The 21,844-nt window shown below is 37.6% G+C and overlaps 2 protein-coding genes across 3 annotated transcripts; both read left to right on the top strand.

Annotated features, from left to right (window-relative positions):
- Nucleotides 1-396: 396 nt before the first annotated feature.
- rpl27 (ribosomal protein L27) lies at nucleotides 397-3,756 on the top strand. The gene is made up of 5 exons (XM_039687485.2): nucleotides 397-532; nucleotides 1,099-1,181; nucleotides 1,307-1,476; nucleotides 3,238-3,348; nucleotides 3,665-3,756. Exons 2-5 carry the CDS (start codon nucleotides 1,101-1,103, stop codon nucleotides 3,711-3,713), a joined length of 411 nt encoding a protein of 136 aa, XP_039543419.1. The 5' UTR covers nucleotides 397-532; nucleotides 1,099-1,100; the 3' UTR covers nucleotides 3,714-3,756.
- A 2,308-nt stretch (nucleotides 3,757-6,064) lies between these two features.
- Nucleotides 6,065-20,116, top strand: slc25a39 (solute carrier family 25 member 39). Of its 2 annotated transcripts, XM_039686926.2 has the most exons (12): nucleotides 6,065-6,235; nucleotides 8,366-8,484; nucleotides 9,104-9,163; nucleotides 9,980-10,030; nucleotides 11,658-11,767; nucleotides 11,850-11,917; nucleotides 13,719-13,843; nucleotides 17,175-17,348; nucleotides 17,425-17,534; nucleotides 18,211-18,292; nucleotides 18,482-18,565; nucleotides 19,052-20,116. In XM_039686926.2, the coding sequence occupies exons 2-12, from the start codon at nucleotides 8,388-8,390 to the stop codon at nucleotides 19,168-19,170; spliced, it is 1,080 nt and encodes a 359-aa protein (XP_039542860.2). In that variant the 5' UTR covers nucleotides 6,065-6,235; nucleotides 8,366-8,387; the 3' UTR covers nucleotides 19,171-20,116. The 2 variants fall into 2 exon arrangements, with proteins under 2 accessions (XP_039542860.2, XP_039542861.2); XM_039686927.2 differs by lacking the exon at nucleotides 9,980-10,030 and having other exon boundaries at nucleotides 6,081-6,235.
- Nucleotides 20,117-21,844: the final 1,728 nt, after the last annotated feature.

Genomic DNA, 21,844 nt, shown 5'->3' with positions numbered 1-21,844 from the left:
ATAATATCTCCAGGTATGTTTACTATCACCCGGGTTTGGAAAAAATGAAGAATTAGAATTAAAATAGAATGAAATAAGAATTTTATTCAGTGTAGTTTTTAATAATACATTATATTTTCCATTATGAATAACCCACAATAACCACATTATCATAAACGTTTGAGGTATTTCCACAAACATTATATATATATAATGTTCATATACCCTATGGTTGTGACACTAACATATTATGCATTTATATGGATTTATATGTATTTTTATGATTTTTATTCGTCGAATTGAAACAGAATCACCATTGAATTGATTTTTTACACATGTGAATTAAAAGGAAGGTATTTCTTATTTTTGCACAATCCTAAATACATCGCATATCCAAAACGTTTATGTGCAGCTGTATTTATTCAACATTTATTCTGTTTTACCAAAGCCCGTGTACAAATCGACGGAAATACGTCACTCGCCGCGGGTGTCAAGGGTCACGATCGCGCTTTCCACTTCCTTTCCTGTTGTCGTCGGCCATAAAGCACCATCAGTAAGTTTTATACACGAGAAATAATCCGTGAACATCGACAACGATATAAAACCTAAGGGTTTTTTTTCTTGTCACCTTGAATGAGAATATCCCTGTTGCTTATTTGAAGTGTTTATTGTCTTAATATTACGTTAAGACTTGGAGATGATGGGTTTAATACTCACTGTGTCTCTGCCGCCTTCTAACATGATAGCATTCCTAGCCGTGCGGAGGCTATAGCGGCAGCATACGTTCATTATAAGTCGTGTGTAATATACATATGAATATGTGAAGAAGATGCAATTGTTCCATTAAATGGTTAAGAAAATTGTTTAAACTCTGCTTTTAGAATGGCTGTACAATTACCAGTTAGCATAGTGCTGTAAGCTGCCATCTAACTTAGACATATAAATGTGCTTCCCCGAAGAGACAAGTTACATTCAAAGCCTCATTTTAACTATGATAACTGGTACATAATTAATTTGCCCATTGCAACGTTTTTGGCGATGTTAGCAGCTTGTATTGTCCTACTTGGTGTCTTGTTTTCTGGTTAATGCTAATGTTACATTCACATTCATGTTTTCCAGAGATGGGCAAGTTTATGAAACCTGGCAAGGTGGTGATGGTCCTGGCTGGACGTTATGCTGGCCGCAAGGCTGTGATTGTTAAGGTATTTTAATTTAACATCTCTCCATCTTATGGGAAAGATGCCTTCCAGGGTTACATTTGTATAGAATCATAACATCTTGATTGTGTATATTGACATTGTTGTGCTCTTCTTATTCCTCCTCTCAGAACATTGATGATGGCACCACAGACCGTCCTTACAGCCACGCTCTGGTCGCAGGCATCGATCGTTATCCTCGTAAAGTCACCGCAACCATGGGCAAGAAGAAGGTTGCCAAAAGGTCCAAGATCAAGGCCTTTGTGAAGGTGTTCAACTACAACCACCTCATGCCAACCAGGTTGGTACATCCTGTGAACAGTGTGCCTTAACTCGTACAGGTTCAGAGCAATGCTTGCTCTCATATGAGTCAAGTCTCTTATACTCACCGGGGCTGTATTTATTTGATCAAAAACACAATAAACACTCTCAAACTGTAATATAATCTAAATTATGCTTATTTGCTGCTCAAGAAACATTTATCAATGTTGTATAGTCATGCTGTTTATTTTGAAAGCCATGATAAACCAAGTCTTTTGTAATATTTTTTTACGGCCACTTTATCAATTTAATGTGCTACTAACCACAAAGTTGAGCGACAGTCTATATAGATGTAACTTCATGGTGGTTCGTTGGTTTTAGTTGCAATTGTCAAGTTTGTGGACTTTATGATCCAAGTACCTTGCTGACCGTCACATACGGTTTACCTGACTGATTGTGCCGCTTAATGTATGGAGCTTATGCAGTTAGCACTAAGTTCACACAACATGATTTCAAGCCCGATTTTCAAGTCGACGACCTCTCCAACAGGTCGAGCTGTTATCAGGGGCAAATAAGCGGGTGTTCAGCACTTGACAATCTTTGTGTAAACTACTCAACAACGCATCAAAGAGGCTCGCTCACGCCTCGCCGACACGTGACAAATATATAGTGTGTTGTTGCAGCACTACTTTCTTCCCGACGTCCATTTCCGAATAAACCACTCCTGTTTCCCGTCATTTTCCTCTCCATTTCTCGCATGTGTTTTCGTGACACAATGTGGTTTGGGGACCGAATAGAGTTGTTGGGTGACAGTTGTCATCTTGTGGAGTTTGTGGCCCCTGTTGCGGATCATTTACACGTCACGTAGTGTGAACAGTGAACACCACAATGACTTCAACAGGGCACTACTTGGCATTGTGTAAATATATTTTTGGATAAAAACTGCGCTGTGTTGTACGTACCTGCATAATGGATGTGAATAAAACTCAAAATATGCATTCAATAAAAAGACAAATATTTCATAACAGAAAAACCAAATGAGAACATGTAAAGGCAGAACTATGCACTATGGAAGTTCGTTTTATGGATAAAATTCAGAGTCATTGTTATTTGATGTTGAAGAAATGTAAAACCTGGGTGTGGTATAGTGATAAGTGAACAGAATGGCGCATGATAAATATCGCTCGACCACGCAAATTCGATCGTGGAAAGCCAAAATTGTGATCTTGATAAATTCGATTAATAGTGCAGACCTATAACATTGCATCGTGATTTAAATAGGAAATATTAAACTGAATGATAAAATGACGTCATTAACTGGTTATTGTTTATTGCAAATAAGTGTTTCTGTTCAGAAGGTTCAAACTTGTTTGTTACTGTTTTTTTCGGGCGTTTTTCTTTTTTGAACCGGTTCATAGCCCTGTTACGGGGTTTACATATATTTATATATTTGACCATTTTAAACAATGTTACAGTTGTAATAAGAATATGAGGTCAAATCAGTGAATTGAAATCACTTTGGCTCTACATGCACACTCCATTTCCTCTTGAAGTCAGAGTGTTTAAACCAGAACAGCTTTTATGTCTTAATTTACCTTGTTTGTTTGTGAGTTAAAGTTGTGTGGCGTCTCTGGGTGTGCTCTGATGTTCAGAGTTTTGTCACAGCATGTTTTGTCTCTGGCTCTTGACGGGTGTATTTTTTTTTTTTGATTTCCCTTGTCTAATGAATGCTGACTATAACAAGGCACATTTTCATTATGTACATTTTTGTTTGTCTAATCAATGCATCATCTCTCCTTAGATACTCGGTTGACATTCCTCTGGACAAAACTGTTGTCAACAAGGATGTTTTCAGGGATCCTGCTCTGAAGCGCAAAGCCAGGAGAGAGGCCAAGGTTAAGTTTGAGGAGAGGTATGTGTTTGTCAGCAGATCCATCTGAACTACTTTATTTTACAATTGCAATTAAATTGGATGTTGTTTGATCTTTAGTGCTTACATGTTACATTAAGGATTAGTGTAGTGCACAGATAATTGGCTTCCTTAATTTTATCTAGAAAAAAAGACTGGCAGAATTTGACTCGTAGTGTTGTGATGTAATCCAAAGCGTGCTGACTGTAGAAACAGTCTGATCTTGTGCACTAGATGTAATATTCACTTTTATATTGTCAATATAAGCATTGTTTTACATATGGTGATAGTGATGGCAATGAATGTTTTCTTTTTCCAGGTACAAGACAGGCAAGAACAAATGGTTCTTCCAGAAGCTTCGATTCTAATCTTTCATTGGTTTCACAAATAAATCTGTAAAAATCCCAGAAAGTGTTCCTTGCCTTATTTCTCTTGACTTTGGTTCCTTATCACTTTGAATTGAGTCATTTATAATCACTTTCAGAAGAGAATTGCATGCATTGTCTGAAGTTTATAATGTCATAATAAAAACAGAATGAAGCAATATCTTTAAGGTTGTTTCTGGTTCTGTCTAATTTCACATTGATGTTAGCATTGTAAGGATGTGTTATCATTCAGAGTATTACATCTCACAAGATATTTGTGAACAATATTAAACTGTTTAAACACACTGGATAACAAATAGCCGAGTGAAAATGCAGACCATGGATGTTTGGTTTCCATAACTTTTTTTTTTTACAAAAAATTGTCTTGTACAATAGAAAGTGCATCACAGTTGTGACCATAACCACCTTGTGACGTGGCCACATAAAAATGGATGACCTCACCTGTCGATGCTGTATTTGACAGCGAACCGCAGAATCAGACACGTTTTAATCTCAACTGCAGAGTGAGATTGCACTCTAAAATCAAGACTAGTTTACACTTTTAATTGGCTCATTTCATGCTAGTGATCTCTTAAGGACTTGAGAGTGAAACCTTTTAATAAACCTTGAGGTTGTAATGCTGAAAGCAAGACTTTGTTTCTATTGGGTTGTAACTGATTTCTGATGTTTATGAAAGTGATATTGAATGTAGTTATAACTGATGATGGTAAAGCTTTATCTTTACATTAACACAAACCATACATAGAGCATTATAATTATGGAGCTGAAATTAAAAAAAAAAAAAATGACTGCTCTAAAATTTGGCAATATTCTGGAAGTTAAATTAATTTCATGTCACATTTTCCAGGTCTGAAAACACTTCAAAATTGCTTTGAATTGTCAACAGTCAGCGTATAAAACTATCAAGGATTTTTCCCACAGCCTCCCAATTTGGGGAATTTTCTCATTGGGGAAACTGCCAAGGAAGCGTTTTGTTTGCACTTTATTTTAGCCCAGTAATGTACATACTACTTGTATAACTAAACTGTCAAATATGTGTACTGTAAATAAAGAGTAAACAGCATTTCATATTTCCCTGCAACCTTGATGGCAGTAAGAAATGTATTTGCTTCCTCAGTCCAATAAAAGGTACAAATCACATATGTTATGTCATTAATTTACTATGTAACTTTTTATTTAAATTCTTTTATTTTTATTTTTTAGAAATCATAAATCATGCCTCCATGTTATGCTTTCTCGTAATTTCATCCTGCAGTGTAATTGGGAGCATTACATTTACTTTTATCCCATTTCTCATTTTCTAGAGAGCGACTTAAAGGGACACTTCAGGATTTAGCATTAAGTTTTGTATTAGTAGAAAACCTGTAGTATTTTCGAAATACCATGCCTTCCACCCTCATATCCCCCTGAGATGAGAGATTTATTTATTTTTTTGTCTGGAAAAGAAATCCTCAGATGATGTAAAAATCGTCATTTTGCATCATCTGAGGATTTTTTGGTCAGAGGTTAAAGACTACAGCCAGTAGTAGGGGCTGTCCTGCATATTTTCAACCCCCCCCATATGGGTGGGCTCTCACTCACAGAATGTACACATATTGTCAGCCATCTTTTTTTGAAAGCTAAGCTAGCAGGCTCTTGTTCTGTGGAGAAAGCTGAGTAGTAGGGGTTTATCATCCTCTTTACCATCGATGTCCGGGATTCAGCTTTTGCTTTCTGCAGTCGAAATTCATTGTTTACATGCACTGCACACCTAACTGAATTCATTCCGATTGGTGAATTTGAATGTAGTGTTTACATGAACGTTAAACAAGAGATCAGTTAATGTGCGTTTTAACATTGCTAAGAAAATTCCTGCTCCTCTGTGAGAGATACGAGACCGGTGTGTCTCACAGGAGTCGCTCAACGGTAATCACGCCACCGGCCTCGCGCCGTTCTCCCACGGCCCTTAGTCGTCCTGCTCGCCACTGTAGAATGCAAAAGCCGGATCCCGGACATTTTGGGCGATCTCGAAACACATTTTCGGGCAGACTCATAAGGGAGACTCACTAGTAGCCTAGACTTGTTTAACTACTGCACTGTGTTATCGGTAGGCGTGGCCTCCTAGGGCAGCGAAGCAAACAGCCGCCTTTCATCCACATAAGCCAAAAATACATTTTCTGCCATTTTTCAGTCTAGAAAGCTCCAAATTCAAAAAAAATTTCACATTTCTTCTACATAAATAACCCATTTTGTGTAAACATTCATCTTTCCAGAGGTGAAGTATCCCTTTAAGAAAACGTGACAATACTTAGCTGGGCTGCATTATCAAAAAAACAACTCCAAACGTGTATTTGGCATGAGCTGTGCCGCCTGGGGGCGCAGTGTGTTTCTCATGACCACCCTCTCTGCTTGCTGCTGTTGTGCGCATTTGAGTCTCACTCTCCGACTGCACGACGGAGGAGAGAATCGCTTCAGAATGTCACGAACCGAACAGATGCACAAAAACCTTCCGGTTTAGACAAAAGGTGAGTTGTCTACATGAGCCGTCCTATTTATTCCTAAATAACCTGCTACCCTTTCTGCTGCATTAGCTTCAGAAGGACTCATTTAATGTCTCTGTACACAATGTGCCACAATCTTGCGCCATTGATTGAGTCTAATGCGATCAGCGTACAGCTCATGAAACTGTGCTGATAATGGAAGAGATCCGTTGTTAGATCACTGGTATTGGTAATCGAGGATGTTCGTTCTGTAATGGTTTTGTTTTAACCAATTGTGGCAACTAGAACAAATATATTGTGCTTTGTTCTAGACAGGCAATATTTTAGCTTACCCAAGACTTGGATCAACTTCCTTCATCGCCTACTAGTGTTTTGTTTTTTAGTTGACAGCACGTTTTGTTCTTTGTTTGTGAATTTCTGAATTTTAGTGGTATTTTTTTAGGTTCAAGGATACCAGCCGTATCATTTTGTTATGCATAAAGTCCATATTAGGCCTACTCTTTTATGCCTGAAATGTTATTTAGTAAAACATTCTGAACATATGGCTATAAAGTGACTTTTACAACAGTGACTGAAAAGGCATTGCCTGAATAATTGTTTTTTAAGTACATATGTTACTATTTGCAAAGTTAGAAACCACAATAAATTATCAGTATGGTATAGGGCCTCCTTTTGTGGCCACTATACAGCATCAATTCGTTCTGGGAATGAGAGATACAAGTCCAGCACAAGAGGCTAGAAGGACTTTGAACCATTCCTCTTCCAGAACAGTGCAATTCACCATGATGCAGGTGGAGGAAAACGTTTTCTGTGTCGCTCCTCTAAAATACCACAAAGTGGCTCAGAAATATTTAGATCTGGTGACTTGGAGCCAATGGGAGATGTTCAATGAATGTTCATCAAACCACTCTGCCACAAGTCTTGTTTTGGTGCATTATCATGCTGATACATGGCACCCCCTTTTTGGTACAGTGTTTGTACCATTAGGTGCACATGGTTTGGTAGTCCTTGGCAGTGATGTGCCCATCAAGCACAGTAGGGAATGCAATGATATTGCAGCCCAAACATCACTGATTCACCCTGTGCTTCACTCTGGGCAGTAACATTCTTGGTGTTAAGCCTATTCTCCACACTGTAACCCCCATGGATGTGGGAAAGACCGTGCAGGTAGACTCATCGGTGAACAATACGTTTCACAGTCTCCCTTTAAGACAGTCTCCTTGACAGTTTCTCCTGTTAGTCAGTCACTAGCTTCCTGTACCTCATAAATGTGTCAGGCCAATATGATCAACTTTGTGCTCACAGCTGATTATCTGCTCTCTGTTGATCTTTTAGTTTATGGATTTTCCTTTCTGTGTTACTAGCCTAAAGCTGTCATTTGTTCATGCTTTTGCACTATTTGTAGGAGATGGTACCAGTTAATGTAGTTAAAAATCTCCAATCCTCCTCTTGTATTCCACTATATCCAATCATGCACCTTGTTTAGTTGTTGTAAAAGGATAGATTATGTCATCATTTACTGATGACATTTACATGTCATTCCAAACCCATATGACTTTCTTCTGTGGAACATAAAAAATATATTTTGAAAAATGTTCGTAATAGAACAGTTTTGGTTCCCATTGACTTCCATTGTATGGACAAAAACAAAACAGAACCCAAACTGTTTAGTTTACAATCTTCTTTAAAAACAACAACACAATTTTCATTTTTGGGTGAACTATGCCTTGACTCTCCTAACTACCCCATGTTCAGACACTAAACATGATGCAAGCTGCATGCATCCAGGCAGCACGCTCGATGTCGGTCAAAGTCTCATGCTCGATTTGTTTTTTATAAGGTAGTTTACTGACTGCCCCAGGAGTAGTAGGGAGGGTGACCCATCCCGTCTGTGTTCGCAGTAGATAAGATGTCAATATGCTGTGCAGGGCCATTATAATAAAGCCTGCTGCTACAAGTTACTTTCTCTTCATATCCACTTTTATTTTTGCATAAATGTCATTATTTAAGAGCAGATAATATTACATTGTCTTGCAGAGGACTGAGAAGGTCAATAGGTTTCCCTGATGACAGGAGCAAAAAAAAACAGGACCATTAAAATAAATGTAACTTAAGCATCTTGAATGAATGTATGTATTTATATACTCTCTTCAGGTCTTTCAGGTGGGCCGTCAGGATGGGGGAAGGACCTGCAGTCATGCCTTTGGCTGCTATTACGCCCGTGCAGCAGATGCTGGCGTCTGGCACTGGGGCTGTGCTAACATCTCTTTTTGGTGAGGAAAAGAATCGGTACAATCATTTCTCCATTTAGAGAAAATTCCGTTTTTACTGTCATTTCCTTCATTTGTCCAGTGTTCAATAAAACATTTTATCAAATACAAATGCTTTAGTATTAATCAATTGCATTGAGCAATGCATTAAATTCAAGAAATTATTTATACTTTTTTTTCAGCAAGGACACTTTAAATTGATTTAAAGTGACCTTTATGTAATTCAAATAAATGCTTGACTTTTGAAATTTCTATTCATCAAGGATCCCTAAGAAAATGTATCAGTTTCCACCAAAATATTAAGCAGCACAACTATTTTCAACATTGGTAATAAGAAAAATGTTTCTTAAGCAGCAAATCAGCATATTAGAATGATTTCTGAAGGATCATGTGACTGGAGTAACGATGGTGGAAATTCGGCTTTGCATCACAGGAATAAATTGCATTTTAAAATATATTCAACAGGGAACCGATTGTAAATATATTTTCCAAAATTAATATTAGACATTTCAAGATTTGTGCCTGTGCTAGTGTTGTGCTTTATATGTAGAATCAAAATCTTTTAAACTTTTATACAAGGCTAAACCTTAATTTTTTTTCTTTGTTTTTCTCCCTCCCCCAGTCACACCATTGGATGTAGTGAAGATCAGACTTCAAACCCAGCAAACTCCCCTCTATCAAGGTGAAGTTCTTAAGCAGCTCTTCAATTCTTGATCACAGACAGAATGTCAGATAATGGAACAGTAAACTTAAATACATTTTCTCGACTTTATACAAGTCACACCAGTTCAATATATTGGTTCCAGTGTTTCTACAACCAGTGCTTCAAATTTCCCTTCGAATGCTTAAATAAGTCTTCAAGTTAGAATAGAGCCAAAAGATGGTCTCATCTGAGGAATTATCTCCTGCTGATGTACTCTGAATGTTTTTTTCTTCTCTTGAAGCCAAGTGAATATTTTCTCTGCCACTAGCATTGCAAAATCTCTGATTCCAAACAGGTTTTTCAAACACACCATGTCTGCCAATGTGTGCTAAACGTAGTCCTGCCCCAAACTCTCACCATAGGTTAAGTCGGTGCCATGTTGGGTGTGTCAGGTTACTAACAGAGCTAATGTTGTGAAGGCTACAAATGGCTTACTCTCTGTATAATAAGCTGGAATAAAATAATTAGAACTACTCAAGCTTAATTAACAGTGAAAATGAAGCTACATTAACATTCAAAAGATTGGGGTCTTTATAGTTGGCATCAAAGAAGACAAGAGATGTTTTTAAAAATTTTACATTTCAAATGGAAATCTTTTGTAACATTATAAATGACTCAACTATCACTTTTGACAAATTGAATGCATTCTTGTTGAAGCCAAACTGACCCCAAACTTTTGAACGTTAAGTTTATATCTAAAAACCTGCTGTAAGCCCTTGATAACACAGACCTCATGCTGTTTTGCATTTGCTATATGCACTATGAGCTATCTTTCTCTTTCTCTCTTTCTCGTAGCACTAGCAGCGGATTCAAGGCCCTGGGCTGGGGTCATCCGCCCTTCAAAATGTGAGTATGTGAAGCAAATGAACTCGCATCTGTGCACATTGGCCCTCTCCCAAAGATCATCTGCTTGCTTCACTAACTACCACTTGAATTACAAACACATTCTGCAAAACATCTAAATCACATAGTGCTAATAACATTTTGGCTTGTATAATGCATTTCTAAAGGGGTAAATGCAAGGTCACATTGCAAACAGACATGACACGTGTGCACAAAACACCCCAACAAGTTGAAAAATGCATTCAGAAAATATTTCGGAGGTCTACTCTGCTTGAATATAAATGTTTATTCAGTGTGTTTACAGCAGTGGACCATTTACTGAACTCATGAGGACAAACTATAAGCCATGCCAGGCAGATCTACCTTGAACCTGTCTTGTGTAATGTCTAAAAATAGTAGGCTTTTTTGTGCCTGGTTAGACTACCACAGCGTGGTCAATGCCATGGCAACTAATATTTATAGAGCCTCTTATCTAAGACCTCAGTCCTAATCACCAATCCTTTGAACCGAATGCAGGAAATTATCAGAAAAGCCTTGCTTGGAAAACTTGTATCACATTGCTACACATTGTTATATGTCTGCAAATACAACAATCCTGGAGTCATTGTCAATTGTGACAATTGTACAATTGTATTGTGGCAGTACCAACCCATGTTTGATCTACATCTGAGTGAAACAGATTATCAGAAAAGTATGGTGGTGACTTGGTTCTAGGCATTGGTTGTTGATTGGATGGAGGCTGATGTGAATGCAAGCTTGCAGTCTATTGTAAGGGGATTAAGCTGACCAAAATACGTCACCAGAGAGAAGCCTGTGGTTTCACCTGAAGATTATAACATGTGGATTGAAAATAATGGCATGCCTGAATGAGTCATTCACAATCAGATCAATAACATTCATTTACAAAATAGATTGGGCGAATTTCCATTGAATGTTGACTTAAACTCATACATGTACAGTTGCTGTCCCAACCTTAAGCAATCCTACTCAGTTTCTACTCAAAGTTCTAAAATAGCCAATTACACGATTAAAAATGTTGAATGTTGAAAATAAGTTCACAAAAATGTCCCTTTCAAGGAAAGTTCTATTCTCTTGGCGGCCATATTTGCAACACCTGTAGACATCTATTTGGGGCATCCAAGACCAAGTCCTTTCTATTTGAATGGGGGATTCCTGAACTCTCAAGAACTACTCAATTACTCAAGAACTACTTAACTGCTCTCAAAACTCAATTAAATGACATATTTCAAATCAGCAAACAAAATCTGACATGAACTGTCCCATAAATGTTGTTTCTCATGCTCAAATAGCATTTAAAAATTGCATGTTTTCAGGCTAAATGCGCAGTCTTAAGAGCGAGTCTCTGAACATTAGCGGTTTCTAAAGCAACCAAAGTTGACACGATGACTTTATCAATGAGCGAGTGGGTTTTTTATTTTAGAAGGCGGGACTTATTCTGCCATATTTCGTGTTGCCCTTTCTCCCATTCATAAGTAATAAAATAGAGAAATGCTTTAGATTTACAAAGAGAGTATACTCCTGAGTACTTGGGTGCTTGTGGCCATTGGCAATGTATTTGCAGAAGTATTACAAATTAGGTTTACGCTACTATATTTTTTTGTCTTTTTAGGGAAATGTTTCCTCTATTGTAACGGGTTGATGGACCATGTCTATGTGTGTCAGAATATGTCAAGCTGCTCCAGCTGGTACAAAACCCCCACCCATTTCAGCGGGACTGTGGTAACAATTTATTTGCACTTTTACAAATTGTGATTGTTTTTGTAATGACACATTCATGATTCATTTACTTTTTGTTTTTCAGGATGCATTTGTTAAGATCACACGTAATGAGGGGATCAGGTCTTTGTGGAGCGGACTTCCCCCCACACTGTAAGTCCAGCATCATGTCACATATAAACTGCTTGACTTGCGTACTTTAATTTTACTTCATCAGTTGCCTCTATTTGTGCTGTAACTGCAGCTCAGACAAAGACTTTTGGCTGTTGCTAAAAGTAATGACTTGTAGTTTAGTGTTAATTTAGATTCCAATACAATAGTATTTGAGAAATTTCATAAATGATGAGATCAGGAAATCTCAGTAAAAGGTCTCGGTACGAGGTGGCCTGCTTGTCCTGTTCTCGTGTCTCAACGTTTGAAGAGCCCTGTTGAGCAGGTTTGAAAACCTGTATACAGAGACCATTTGTCTTGAGGTTCTTATCTCAGTGCGGGAAGCCCTGCCCACCTGGATCTCGTGTCTCAGCTCGTTTACATGCTTTGTTTCAGAGACTCTTAGTTTTCCTCGATGTAAATCCCTCCTACTAAAATAAGTATAAAATTGCAATGAAAAGTTCCCTTAGTCAGACTTGGATGGAAAGTCTACAGCAATGTAGCACTGTTGTCAATAAAGAAACCGTAGTAATTAAGTTAAATTAAGATTTAAGAAGAAAAATTGAGATTTTAATTGACCCTTCGCTAAGCCACGCCCGAAAACCGCCACTGGCCAATCATGTCTTAGCAACCGTAACTATGCGCGGGAGGTCTGTCAAGCTTTCGAACGAGGGAACATGCTGAAGCATTGTGCGTATGGATTGTGCAAATCTGATACCGGTATACTAAAAGTTTGGACGGGGGAGAGGAGTTGTTTTCCTTCCAGAAAATCTAAAAGCCATGGGGAGAAATGATTGGCGTGATCTAGCATCTATGTGCGAGACCCATTCTGGTAAATGTCGACATGCTTAACAAAAACACCTATTCTATTGCTTGGAAATATTGACGGTTCTTTGGTCCTAATGATACAATGTAAAATAAGACGATTAAAGAGACAAGACAAAGACTCACTGACATAGGCTACTTTAAAATATATTTCAGTATTTTGTTAATCGACGTCCCCTAACTTAACCCAATCCGATCGCGCCTCTCCCGGTATTAGTGTTATTTCACAAGATTTATTGATAAGCTGTTTGATTTATAATTATTACGATTATTTTCACATACCCTGCTGTGTATGAACATAGCTGTTCCTCAATTTGTGTTTCGCATTTGAACGGTCAGCGTATGAGGCGCTGCTGCTTGCGCTGGGACTATAACGTTAGGCTTTAACTTCAATTTTTAAGAGATTATTCTCTAATCGGTTGCATATAATGTCGTGAATATATCCCTCGAATGCATACTGTAGTCCCTTTTGTCTTGCTCTCTCAGATGTTTCACTTGTTCGCCGAAAATTACCAATTATCTCATTGGGAATGTCTGACACCGGGTGCATCCACACTAGTTAGATGGGCCAGCCGCGAAAGCTTGACAGGCGTAGCAACAGTAACTACGCAGGGCGGGGCTTAGCGAAGGGTCAATTCTGCAAATGCTTTGACAGATTCAAAGATCATTGAGTGAAGGATTCTGTATGATTCAGACAGATAACTCTCAGATAACGTAGTCATTAGTTGTGAATCCGACTACAGTGGTCATGCTGTTTACTGAATAACCGAAATTCTGTGTAAGCGTATTTGACTGTACGTTTATAAATAACATGTTAATGATTAAAGTTGACTGTAAATAATCAAGTTGACTTGACCGAAAAGCCTGACAAACCAGCAAATAAAAACAACTCTTGAGTCCTTGAAAATAACATGCGTTTGTAATTCGTGCACAAGCTGTTTTCAGTGGTGTGTTTTCATTGGTGTGTTTGTATTTGAAGGGTGATGGCAGTTCCTGCCACGGTCATCTACTTCACCTGCTATGATCAGCTGCGAGACTTTCTGCGTTACAGCATGGGCTATCAAGGGGACCATATTCCCCTTATAGCAGGAGGGTTAGCGAGATGTGAGTACTTACTTGTCCTTCCTGTCTCATACAAGCATCTTTTACAAGACTGCAGAACTGTAATGTGTATTATGAAGATCTAAAAAAATGATATATATATGTGCATCCCCAAACAAAGCTAAAAACCTGCATAATAAATCATGTATTGGCATATTTAACATATCTGGCACTATTGGATATTTAAAGAAACACTACGTAAGATTTTTTTACCTTAAAATAATGTTTCCGAAATCAGTGGTTTCATTAAGTCGTAACAGGGTGAAAGGCACTTATGCCTCTTCTTTGCGGTCCTTTTTCTGCTATAACCACGCTATGTAAGATTGCCAGATTGGGTCGAGGTTTCTAATGAGACATAACAAAACTACAAATTTGACTTGATGTACGTCAAGCTTTACAATAGTCATTATTTTGTTTTTCTTTGTTTCGCAATACATCAATTTGTCATTAAATCATGCAACATACTCTACCTTGTCTGTGGACATCGTTCATTTCAAATCCGGTGCTGGATAAACAAGCGTGTGTGCGACAGTAAGGCTAAATTAATGACAGCGGTAATGAACAATTCCGCTTCCAACCTGTAGGGCGACCGCAGAGGAAAAGTTACTTGGTGTTGCTTTAACCCTCACAGCCCGACGGCATCGTCGACGATGCCACACGTCACCTCCGATAAATGTTTACATAACTCAATGACAGATTTATCGATTTTCTTACCGTTTTTTCCAGCAGAAAGCTAACGAGCTAGCCACCACGGGGGTGTCTTTCGGGTCTTTCTAGCCTTTACAGAAGGTTTTCTATCCAGCCTGGAACTTGTGCTTCCTTTCAGAGGTTTTCAGCAATAAATCCAAACGCTTTATGTCAAACTTTGATAATCTTGAAGTCCATAATTCATAAATATTCGGTCATTTTTGCCGCTAGCTCGACGTTAGTGGCCATTCTGGATATCACGTGATGTTTTCACGTGATGGTTTTTGACCAATTACAGGCTGATCCGTCGTAAACATTGGTGTGCGTCATTACGCATGAACCAAGCGCTGATATAGTGTAGAGAGATAGAGAGACTCACGGAGACGCGCGATTCACAGAGAAACACAGCAAAATTTACGTAAATAAAGCGCTGGTCTATTTTGGTGCATTGCAGGATGAAGGATTTTCAGGAGAACAGAGCTTTTTGACAGATGAGGAACTAGATTACCAGGATAGACCCAGCTGAAGTGCCATTTATTTATTTACTGTAAAAAGTATTATAGTAGTATAAATGTATTATAAAAGAATAAAAAGAACATAATAAATAAAAGAATAAATAAAATAGAAATGCAAAACCTGTGATGTGGCCCTCTGTGTGATTGCTGATAGGAACTGTTTTGAGGCTTGGCACCAGTGAATTTCATGAGGCCCCAAACGCCTGGACTTCTTTTGGAAAAATGTCAATAGTTTTTGTTCTGTACAAGTTATAATGTTTATTCCTGTGCTCCAGGACTCCAAAGACATGAACAAACTATTTTCCAGAGGAAAATTGCTTAGCTTTTATTTATTTGTGTGTGATTTCAATAAATAATTGAGTGATTCCATTTCCGATTTATTTTTTCATTTGTCTTTATGGTCCCATAACTTATTTTACATTCAGGTGACATCAATGTAACACAAATATGCTGAAAGTTCAATTTGTCCTGAAAAAAAAGAGGTGTGTCAATTGTCTGTCCACCAAAGGGTTGATATTTTACAAGCTTTTTTAGTAAATGACACCAGACGGAAAATTTATTGTAAAAATACCCTTAGGTCTCAGAGGGTTAAATATGCATTATCATTCCCCCGTTTTTACTTTTAGATTTGCTGCCATCTAATTCAAATCAAGAAATATATGTGCAGCCTGTAACAGTCAAAAGTTTAGACACACCTTCTCCTTCAGTGGTTTTTCTTTATTTTTTTAACATTGTACTTTTAGTACAAACTGTGAAAGAACATGTTTGGAATTGCGTAGTAAAGAAGAGTGTTAAACCAGCCAGAACATGTTTTTAGATATTCCAGCGTACCCACATTTATTTTTGATGACAGCTTGGCACACTCATGGCATTCTTATCAGATTCATTATGTAGTCACTCACAATGGTTTTCCAACCACCTTAAAGGAGTTCCCACAGGTGTTGAGTACTTGTTGGCTGCTTTTCCTTCACTCTTCGGTCCAACTCATCACAAATCATCTCAATTGGATTTAGATCAGGTGATTTGTGGAGGCCAGGTCATCTGATGCAGCACTGTACTGACTCACATGGTCTCCTCTGAACAATGGATGTTGAAATATGTCTGCCACTTGATCTCCTAGAAACATTTATGTGGGCTATAAATCGGCGGTTTCTGAGGCTGGTTATTCTAAGAAACTTATCCTTTGCTGCAAAGTTAGCTCTTGGTCTTTCCTGGGACGGTCCTCATGAGAGCCCCGTTTCATCATAGGATTTTATGGCGTTGGCAACTGCACTTGGGATACATTTGAAGTTCTTGAGATTTTTCGGGTTGACTGTCCTTCATTTCTTAAAGTAATGATGGACTGTCTTTTCTCTTTAATTGAGTGTTTCTTGCCATGATATGGATTTGTTCAGTTGTTGTAGTTGCACTAATAGGGCTATTGGCTCTGTATGCACCCTTACTCTGCACAAGACATTCAGAGGTTTGGGTTCATAAGATGTTTTTGAGAGTTTCTTATGCTCACATTTATTAAGGCTGCATTTATTTAATCAAAAATACAGAAATATTCTGAAATATTACTTTTTGACATAAATGTCGTCTATTTCAAAATATTTTCAAATGTAATTTATTCCTGTGATGACAAAGCTGAATTTTCAGTGTCACATGATCCTTCAGAAATCATTCTGAAATGACGATTTCAAGAAACAATTCTTATATTTTTTAATGTATAAAACAGTTGTGGAGCTTAATATTTTTGTGGAAACTTAGTCATATTGTTTTTTGACGATTAGAAAGTTCAGAAGAACAGCTTTTATTTGAAATAGAATCTTTCGAAAGTCTTTACTGTCACTTTTGATCAATTTAATCCCATTCTTGTTCAATAAAAGTTTTTTTTTTTATAAATACTGATCACAAACCTTTGAACAGAAGTATGTACACTGTTAAATGTAATCTTTAGAAAATCCAAATTGTACATTTATAATACTGTAAATTCACGTTTATTTAAAAAAAAATAAATTTAGTATTTTAGACGGCTGCAAAATGTTGGTGCATCTCCAGTTTTGTACTTTTGAATTGGTCTGTTTGATCGTGACTGCTGTGTTGTGATCTCTGCTGTCACGTTATTGACGTCTCCTCTCTGTGCTGCTCAGTGGGAGCAGTGTCTGTCATCAGTCCTCTGGAGTTGGTTCGGACTAAGATGCAGTCCCGCAGACTCCCATACAGCGAGCTGATAGTGTGTATCCGCTCGTCTGTGGCTCAGGATGGCTGGTTATCTCTCTGGAGAGGCTGGGGTCCCACTGTCCTACGGGACGTGCCCTTTTCAGGTCAGTGACCTGTACATTCTCTGGCAGTGGGATGTTCCGCAGATGCAGTGCTTGACTGTTTTTCCCCCACCATCAGCCCTGTACTGGTTTAACTATGAGCTAGTGAAGTCACAGCTGTGTGAGCAGAACAGTGCACCACAGACCTCCTTCACCATCAGTTTTACAGCCGGGGCCGTCTCAGGAGCTGTGAGTATCCCAGTATCACCTCACTCTCAAAAGCCAGATATAATTGATGACTTTTACTTTATTTTAAATGACGCATTAAAAGAAGGAACTCAATAGCTGTAAATTAATATGGATGAGTTTATGAATGATTACATAAGGCTACAGTGAGGGAAAAAGATTAAACAATGTGAACAGAGCGTGATATCTTATCTGGCCTGACTGATTTACAATAAAGGCTTTTTACGTGAGAACAAATGCTGGGTCGACTTCTGTCCCAGATGAATGTAGGACATGAGTGATCTTTTGCATTGAAATTTTTGCACTTAACTAATTGGTCAAGTGATATTTTGTGTACTATCTTACTACATACTTAAAACATGACTACATAGTTGAGGTTCTTTATAAATAAATTGGTTTTGCAGTGATGAGAGTTGTATAATTGTGAATATAACAGTATAATTAAGTGTATCTGCTGTGCACGAAGGCTGCATTTATTATAATAAAATAGAAAATAAATGTCATTTATTCCTTTAATAGCAAAGCTGAATTTTCAGCATCATTACTCCAGGCTTCAGTGTCACATGATCCTTCAGAAATCATTCTAATATGCTGATTTGCTGTTAAAGAAACACATCAATGTTGAAAACAGTTGTGCTGCTTTGATTCTTTTTTTCTGAAAACCTTCTTTTTGACACAGATCGCTGCAGCTCTGACCCTGCCGTTTGACGTGGTGAAAACGCGCAGGCAAATCCAGTTAGGGGAAATGGATGCTGTCGGAGGTATGGCAGCATCTGTAGTTTCACCTGTTAATATGTTAAAAGGAGTGTTGTAATTCAACCTGAAGGTTGAGTGACATGATCTCATAGATGACTACTCTCTTTAAAAACAATTTAAGTGCTGATTACTTAAGCTAGAATTAGTTACATTTTATCAGGCATCAAATTTCATGACATGTTGACCTTTCTCAGCAATCTCTAATAAGAAACCAGCCTCCACATGGAACATGATGAGGAATATCTGGATTGACATGGGATACAGGGGTTTGTTTGCAGGTAAGCTCTAATTTCTACAGTCTATTACGCACTTCTGAAAAGCACAATGTGATCTGATTGGTTGGCTGGACCGGTGTGTTGTGATTGGTCAACTGATTCGAGTGTGTTTCGGAAATGTCACCGCCTATACTATAACGGCAAGTTTCAACCCACTGCTAATGCAATTCAACAAGGCCAGCCTTATTTAAACAATTTAAATGAGGAATATTGTAAAATGTTCGTTCCCAAAACAGGATCCGATTTTATTGATATAGAGAATAACTTTCTTTAGAGTCACTTTGTGCTTTGTTACATTTTCAAAGCAAAGTTACTAAGCATAATAGGTGCTTTGTTTTGTTTTATTTTTTATTTTATTTTGCTTGCACCAAAACAATGTTTTGGTGCAAGACCGAACTGGATTAGAAATTACACCATGGCTTTAACTTTTTATTATTGAAACAGTGAGACTGGTGTATACATTTCAATAATCAGCTTTGCTTTTTTCAGGTTTTCTTCCAAGAGTGATCAAAGTTGCTCCCGCCTGTGCAGTCATGATCAGCACTTATGAGTTTGGGAAGACTTTCTTTCAGAAGCGTAACCTGGATCAGGCGAGATGCGGTCTTTGAGATGGGTGAGAGGACCTGTGGTTTGTCCAGGATCAAGCCCCGAGGAAGCCGAGAGGGACTCATTGTCTATTTTTTTCTTTTTTTTTTACACACAAAACTCTAATTGTTGTAAAACGCCTGCTGACTGGCACGAGGAATTAAAAGCTATGAGACTTTAACTAATAGTTTGCATCTGAGATGTAGGACTTCAGTTATGATGCCTCAATAAATGCACAATCCTCCCCAAACCCTGTGATGCCTTAGGGAACAATACCAAAGCATGCTGGCAGAAACATTACCTCCCCACTAATGCCCAACTTTTTGAAATGGCTGCTGGTTGGGTTCAACATCCAGGTTGTTGAATCTGCAGTGCTTGACTTGAGTCCCTTTTATTAAAGAGATAGTGCTGCCCTCTGCTGTTCATGTTGAGGAAACCTCAGAATGAATGCAAAAAATAGTCTGTACTGAGGTTTACTAGTCTGTACTGAGGCAGGGGAAAAAAATATTACAAAATGATTTTTATATGTATATATTTTTTTTCCTTCAAAATTTTAATTATTCTTATTTACAAGACTAGTCCACTCTTTTTTATTTTATTGCTATTTTATAATTTTTTGTGCAAGTGATGTCCTTGTGTAGTGGATGGATCTGTTAACTACACCTGCATTTAGTTCCGATAAAAACAATCTACTGCTGTAAACATACTTCTGACTTGAAATGATTAGACAGTGCACAATTGATCTAATAAAATACATTTAAAAACCTCTTCATCTTATAAGTTTAATTTTTAGCCGACTTAACGTGCATCATTTCTGTGCATTTACATGTGTTATAGATTGCATTTCTGAGTGAATGTGAAAGAAAGTATCTATAAAAAAAAAATTTAATATGTATGTCAGTGATGGCCCTAATGAGATGCGAGCAGAATGATTGTTCACTCAAAAATAAAAATTCTGTCATTTCCTCACCCTTATGTCTTTTAATGCCATAATATGACTCATTCATCATTTTTTTGCAAGTTCTACATCAAGAGTTACCCATCAGAATGTTTAAATGACTTTTTTTCTCTACAGTGAGAGTGAATGGTGACCACAGCTGTCACCAGTCCCCATCCGCTTCTACTATATGGCCAAAATAACAATAAAAAAATAGTTGGACACTCTGCTGAACATAGTTTTTATTCCACTCTAGACAGACGGGTTAAACATGAGAGGAATACCAACACCAAAGCCAACTGACAGGAAACCAAAAGATATGGCAAATGATTGGTGATCAAGATGGGAGGGGAGAAGAACATTATGTTCTAGATTATGATAGGCCTACTCTCTATTAAGTTCACCACCTTTCAATTCAGTTTATAAGCTGTCAGACCAACAAGTCAGTTATATGTTAGAACACACAAGTAGGCCTAGATAAATAGTAATAGAAAGCACGTGACTCCTGTAAAGCAAATGGTACGGATGTGTCATTGAGTTGTAATCGTCTCAATGAATTTCCCAACAGTCCTCAAACAGCATTGATGAAGCCCTTGCAATAAACAGGAATAAGCATACTGTGATGAAGAAAGCCATTGTGCCACGTTAAATTCACAAGTCTAGCCTACCTTTAAATGGATTTCTGACATACTAGGGCAGTAAAGAGTTTACTCATATTCTCTGCCCTACTACAGTAACTTGTTTTTCGAGTTATAGCAAGAAAAAAAACATGTGCAAAAAAAAGAAACATTAAGTGAGATTGGTTGCATATGACAGATTTTCTTACATGTGTTTACCATTAATCTAGACACAGAAGGATTAAATGTGAAAATTTCACATCGTATGGACTGCACACATTGAGCCATAATAGACCTTTTTCACAAAAACCGGAAATACGTAATCGTTGTGGAAACGGAGTTCCCGTCAACTGTTAACACATCAGAAAAACCTACTCTGGGAGGAGAAAATTGATCAGAGAGTCTTCAAAACTTCGAAAAAATGTAAACTTGTCATGGTACTGTTGTTGATGACTTTGTAAAATGCTGTGGTGATGCTTGTCTGCAGCTGATGTATCTAAGACCAAAGATGTGATATTGATTTTAGAACTGAAGCTCATTCTTCCCAATATACGTTCATTAAAGGTAAGAAGGTGGAGTGTGTGGAAAGTTATTAATATTTAGGGAGTATTATTTACAATAAACTACATTTTGATGTGAATACCAGAAAGAAATCTGTCAGTTTTATTCAACAGTTATCCTGATTTTTTTGCACTGCTGTTGATAGAACGATCAAAGATGAAGAAAAATTATACAAATATTAATTTATTCCTTGTACACTCAGATTGTTAAATACTCAGAATGGTATATATTAATATTTTAAATGTATATGTAGCCCACTGTTGTGTGTTCTTATTTATCTTGTTTTATATTGTGGTGTATATTTTATGTGCTTATTCCGCTGGATACAAATATCTTAATACAGTTGAACATGAACTAACGTTACTTCAAAAATACGCAAATCATAAAACATAAAAAATAAACAAACAATGACGGCTTATTAGTGAATGGTGACATGAGAAGTACAGAAGATCACAGGATCAATAACATCCCGCCAGATTGCCTGAATCCATTTCCGTCGAACTTCATCGACAGGGAACTGACGAGGGAAGGAATGAAAACGACAGGTATGGCTGCTTTTGGGAATAACAAAAAAGATCGGTA

This window comes from Pimephales promelas, chromosome 3 (assembly GCF_988280905.1).
Source record: "Pimephales promelas chromosome 3, fPimPro1.hap1.1, whole genome shotgun sequence".
NCBI lineage: Eukaryota > Metazoa > Chordata > Actinopteri > Cypriniformes > Leuciscidae > Pimephales > Pimephales promelas.
This window is presented reverse-complemented; position numbering and strand designations above follow the sequence as displayed.